This window comes from Poecilia latipinna, unplaced genomic scaffold (genome assembly GCF_001443285.1).
Source record: "Poecilia latipinna isolate Pla-1442-1.1 unplaced genomic scaffold, P_latipinna-1.0 Scaffold1537, whole genome shotgun sequence".
NCBI lineage: Eukaryota > Metazoa > Chordata > Actinopteri > Cyprinodontiformes > Poeciliidae > Poecilia > Poecilia latipinna.
This window is the reverse complement of record NW_015114153.1, coordinates 27,814-32,800: the sequence shown is the minus strand read 5'-3', so window position 1 is coordinate 32,800 and position 4,987 is coordinate 27,814. Positions and strand designations below refer to the sequence as shown.

At 38.3% G+C, this 4,987-nt stretch overlaps 1 protein-coding gene across 2 annotated transcripts in view; it reads right to left on the bottom strand.

Annotated features, from left to right (window-relative positions):
* Positions 1–4,987, bottom strand: part of cdk18 (cyclin dependent kinase 18) — a 29,925-nt gene continuing 24,938 nt past the window's right edge. The window contains exon 15 of one of the 2 annotated variants that reach the window (XM_015058392.1): positions 1–3,745. In XM_015058392.1, coding sequence (XP_014913878.1) covers positions 3,711–3,745 — 35 coding nt within the window. In that variant the 3' untranslated portion in view covers positions 1–3,710. Of the gene's footprint in view, positions 3,746–4,112; positions 4,232–4,987 lie in introns of those variants that run through there. The other variant, XM_015058391.1, reaches the window with a different exon arrangement.

The window sequence follows — 4,987 nt, the reverse complement described above, 5'->3', positions numbered from 1 at the left end:
TCCCTCTGTCTCCATAAAGTTGTGAACAGGACACATTCCAGATGTGTAGCAGCAAAACTAAAACTGAGCCTCTCCTCTTAGGACACCACCTGCCTTGTAAAAGTACTTTCAGGTTTTCACACTTAGTCACGTCACCACAGCAAAACTCAGGGAAAGGAAAGATGTTCTGGAGCATGCTTTAGCTTGACTGCAAAAAAATACTTTCTGGAAGGATTCACCTCCATGCTGCTTTGCATGCCTTGTACAACATCCATGTTTTTTTTTTTTCTAAAGATGTCTTTTGAATTATTTTTAAGAGGAGGTTTTTTCAAAGACAACATCCTGACAACGTTCTGCCATGTCTACTGTATTTAAATGAGCCATGAGAATCTCTTTCTGGATGAATATGTTCTCTCTGGTGTAATCTTAAGGTTAGTATTAGCAAATCTTCATTAAAAGCTATAGAGAAGCAATATTATTTGGTTCACAGCATAGTGTCATAGTGGTAACATTTCTTGTCTCCACAATAATTGATTCTAAAGAAACAAGTAGAGCACACGCTGAACATTTAGCATTGCGTCTGTAATGCAAAGTTCCAAACGTAGCATTTTGGGGTCTCCACTACCAGTGGAGACTTGGCTTGATTCCACTAAATGGTATGGCACGGGTCAGTGTAGTTCGGTACGATATTTTATGGTCTGGCACATTCAGCAGAGCCGTTTTTCTGTCCCGCAGTCAATGTGTGACGGCAGCAGCTCCACCCGAACCGTATCGTACCATTGTCCTGAAGCAGTGGTCCAGTATGAGCCAATGCTTCAGGCCACTGCTCATACTGACCACTTTTAAAATGGATAACAGACATGGTGTACTGAAGCACACCGACCTGACCAGCACCACACCGCTCAGTGAAAACCAGGCATTTGATCAATTGCCAGTGTTTTGTTGGATTGGCATACTGACGTTTGTTTATTATGTAATTAATTCTCAATATAATAAACAAAAACTGAGCTATACTGAAGTGATTGTTAAACTACTTTAAGCTACTCGTTCACTTTGTTCTCTTCATTAAAGCTGGCACGATGTGTGAAGCAGTAACCTTCAAAATAAACGTTTTTTCATCAGTATAAAAGGCTTCCAAGCGTCTAGTTCAGATTGGCGGTTTTGTTTAGCAAGTATCCATTATTGTTCAGTTGTTTAGATACAGGATGTCGGCGCCTTTTTGCTTTTCTTTATGTACCAAACCTACAGAACATCACTCCCTTCCCAGAAAGGTTCTGGCTGGTTTTTTGAGCTATCAAGTAAACATAAATAAAATATAGGCTGAGGTTTGTTAGTTTTTCTCAAAGGTAATTATTTCCCCAAGATAGCACTAAATCCAACAGACTGCTCCTTTAATTAGACACAGTTGGCAAGCCAAGCTATTTTTTAAAAGTTTTTCAGCTCATTCCTTCAGCTGCATGTTTATCATGAACCTACATCAGTTTAACCTGTAGGTTAAAATCTACAATGTAAATATAGAATAATGACTCAAAAAGATGTAAAAATGTCGCCAATTTTTCATGTTCTCATCAAAAATTCTGCTTTACACATTACTTCATGTTTCTTATCTAATGACTTTTACATATCTTCAGCTAAAAACTGCCTAGGCTCTAGCTGTGAAATACATCAGGAGAGGACTGTGAATCCTACTTAATGCACATTGCTTCAAGAAAACAACTGTATGACTCCATTTCTCACTGTACTGGACACAGAGCAAGGAGTCTGAGAAAGTCAGCAGGTCATATTTAGGAACAGCGTAAGGACAGATGAACTAAAGGGAAGGGACACTTTTGGTTTGTGCAAATAGGAGACTAAAATATTTACAGACACAAAGTAAAGGTTTCCCAAAAACATTGGCTACACTAGATCAATTATAGACTCTTCACAAGCCAACACATCATGCACAGCTTACTAAGGCAACTTCAAATTCAGCTGTTAACACTGTAAAGGTGAAAATGAGTCCACTCTGCCCGGAGTGGGGGTTCAGTAACAAGGCAAGTTCCTCCGCATGAGTTGGTTCCTATCTGTTGAGATTATTATTCACAAAAGGGTCAGATTTGGTGGAAAGGTGGAGGATAGTCAGTAGAGGTAAGACGGAATGCTACGCGTTTATCGCTAGGACTGCCCTCATGGCCGTGTGTACAGCTTCAGAGCTACGGCGGCTGAAGCTGAACTGCTGAGGATCCTCTGAACAAGACGCAACTTCTACATAAGTCAATGAAACTGTGTCCTATCTGAGTTGGCTTATTTTCCACAGGATCTCTGCCTTTCCCTCCTCTCTCTCTTTCTCTCTGTGCATAAACACTAATGATTTAAGTGAAATCCATGTGGTAGTTGTTACCCATCAGACAAAAGCTGTGTCTCCAAGGAAAACCACATGCAAATCAACAGCATCGTAGGTTTGATTAATTTTTATTCATTGGCTCACTAAATACATCTTGAAGCTTATTAGTTATAATTTTTTTTGTCTCATTTCCAAAGACCTCATTCAGAAATGAGACAAACCTGTCCCTAAAAAGCAGGGTTTTGTTCCCCATCAGATAGGAGAACACAGATAGCTCCTTTCATCCTTCCTGTTATCTGCTGAGGAAATCTTTCTCCCAAGATACAGCAGAAAACCTGGTTTTGTTTTAAGTACAGTCTCAGAGTTCTGTGCTAGCTCTAATTTCTGTTTAAATGTCTTGCTGCTACAGAAACAGCTAACTTTGAGCCTTCTCTTCACACAGCAACAGCATACATACACACACACACACACACGCACACGCACACGCACACACGCGCACACACATCTTAGCAGCTGTATTAGACATGGTAACGTTTAGTGACCAGAAAAGATCAGATTTTTGTTTCTGGGATCAGTGGTCAGGCCCAACCAGGTTAAATATTAGCTCACATATTGTTTGCTTTGTATTAACATGCTAACATGTACAAATTGACAGTTAAGCATTTTTTTTCTCCGTATTTGTACAAAAAATATGATGTATTGTATTTGCTGTACAATGTTCTAACATTTCTTTTTCAGAGGGACAGCAGAGGGACAGTGGACGGTCGGAGAGGAGGCAGAAAGGCAGAGGCAGAGCTTGTGGAAGATGAGTTGAGGAAAGGATGAATGGGAGCCGTAGGGGTGGAAGAGCCACCAAACTGGACTGACACTAAGGAGACCTCACTCAGAGAACACAACCTGCTGGTATGCTTCAGTTTTTTGTAAATACTACAAGCAGGCTTTAGAATGTGATTAGTTAAGAATAGCAAAAATGATCAACTTTGTTCAATTTTTCAGTTTTCAGGGTTAATTATTATACAGTCCCTTCTTTGTCAGAGGTATCAAAGGGGGGAAGCAAATAACTCTCTGATATGTGCAGCATGTGTAGTGTTTCTTATAGTGCAAAAGTGTTCAAGTGTGTGTGTTTATGTTTGTGTGTGTTTGGAAGGAGATTGAATAAGGTCTGTTTAAGTGCAGAACATTTTTATCTTCAGAAAGAGGATGGGCCTTCAAGTTCAGCTGCCATGGAAATGAGTGAAGAAGCTGTCCTTGTGACGCTATGCGTGTGTGTGTATGCGTGTGCGCGTGTGTGTGTGAGTGGCTGCTGAGGATGCTTGCTCAATGTATTAAGCTTTAGTTGGCCTTGGTGATCTGGATTTGAAAGGCAGCTTCTCTCCATTCATGTCTTCCTTCTTCTTCTCTGCGTTTTCTAGAAGATGCTTTGTCTTCGATTCTTTCCTCGGCCTGAAGAGAAACACATTACAGTTCATAAAAAGGAATACATTTCAATGATGTTTTCCCCCCCAAGATGTTTCACAGTGTAGGTTCACTGAAAAATGTTTTATTTTTTACATTTTAGTCATAAATGTGTTACATTTCAGTTACAAACATGGTATTAAATACATGCTCATAAGTGTTTTCCTGTGGTTTTACAGGCCAACACAAAGAAGAGCACAGTGGTGAAGTACCAGCATAATGATGCTCTTTTCAAAAGACCTACATATAGGACACAATGAAAGTGTTTTTTTTTATCTTTATCTAAAACTATATTAATCTAGCCCCAAGTGAAAACAAAAATATATAAAAAAAAATGAAGATAAAAAAGTTGTTTGAAAATCAGTACACCCTATGATAACAGTGCATAGCTGTTTTTTTTCCTGACTTTATCCGTCTTACATATCTTGATATGAAGAACTTTTGACCCACTATAACATGGCTTCAGTTCATTCACTGCAAAACACAAAATCTTAGCAGTTAGTTTTGGTCAAGTTTATAGTGCAAATATCTTGGTGCAGTTGAAATAAGACAAACTAACTTACTAACAACTTGTCAGCAAGATGTCAGGAGTTTGTTACAAGCAGTGATGGCGTAGTTACTGTGAAAAAGTTACTTTAATCGGATTACTGATTACTCCTTGAAAAAGTAACTTAGATTACTGATTACCTGATTTGGAAAGTAACTAAGTTACATTAAAAGTAACTTTTTTAATTACTTTCAGCAGCTGCTGACAACAACGTTCCACCACTTGTGAAAATTACATTGATCTTTGCCAAAACTTAATTGCAAGTTATTTTATAATAGTAACATCAACAATGTGCCTCCAGTTATATGGTTAAACTGAATGGGAGATTGTTTAAGGGTTACAACAGTACAAAAATAACTTTAGTAATTTGGGCATGTTTTTGTGTATTTCAGTATTGTCTGGAAAACTATAAATAGGATTTTAGTAACGCAGTGATTTGGATAAGTAACTTTAAACCGATTACTGGATTTGAAACAGTAACGCGTTAGATTACTCGTTACTGAAAAAAGTGGTCCAACGTCAGCATTTATCAATATTTATAAAAAAATACTAGTTCCATTGGCAGTATCTCAAATCCTAACAGAAGTCTTAAATGACGATCAGTTGCTGACGTTCGTTTCAAATCATTTTAGAACCCGGTGAAAATTAGATTAGATTCTGTCCTCAGAAAACCCAAAAATACA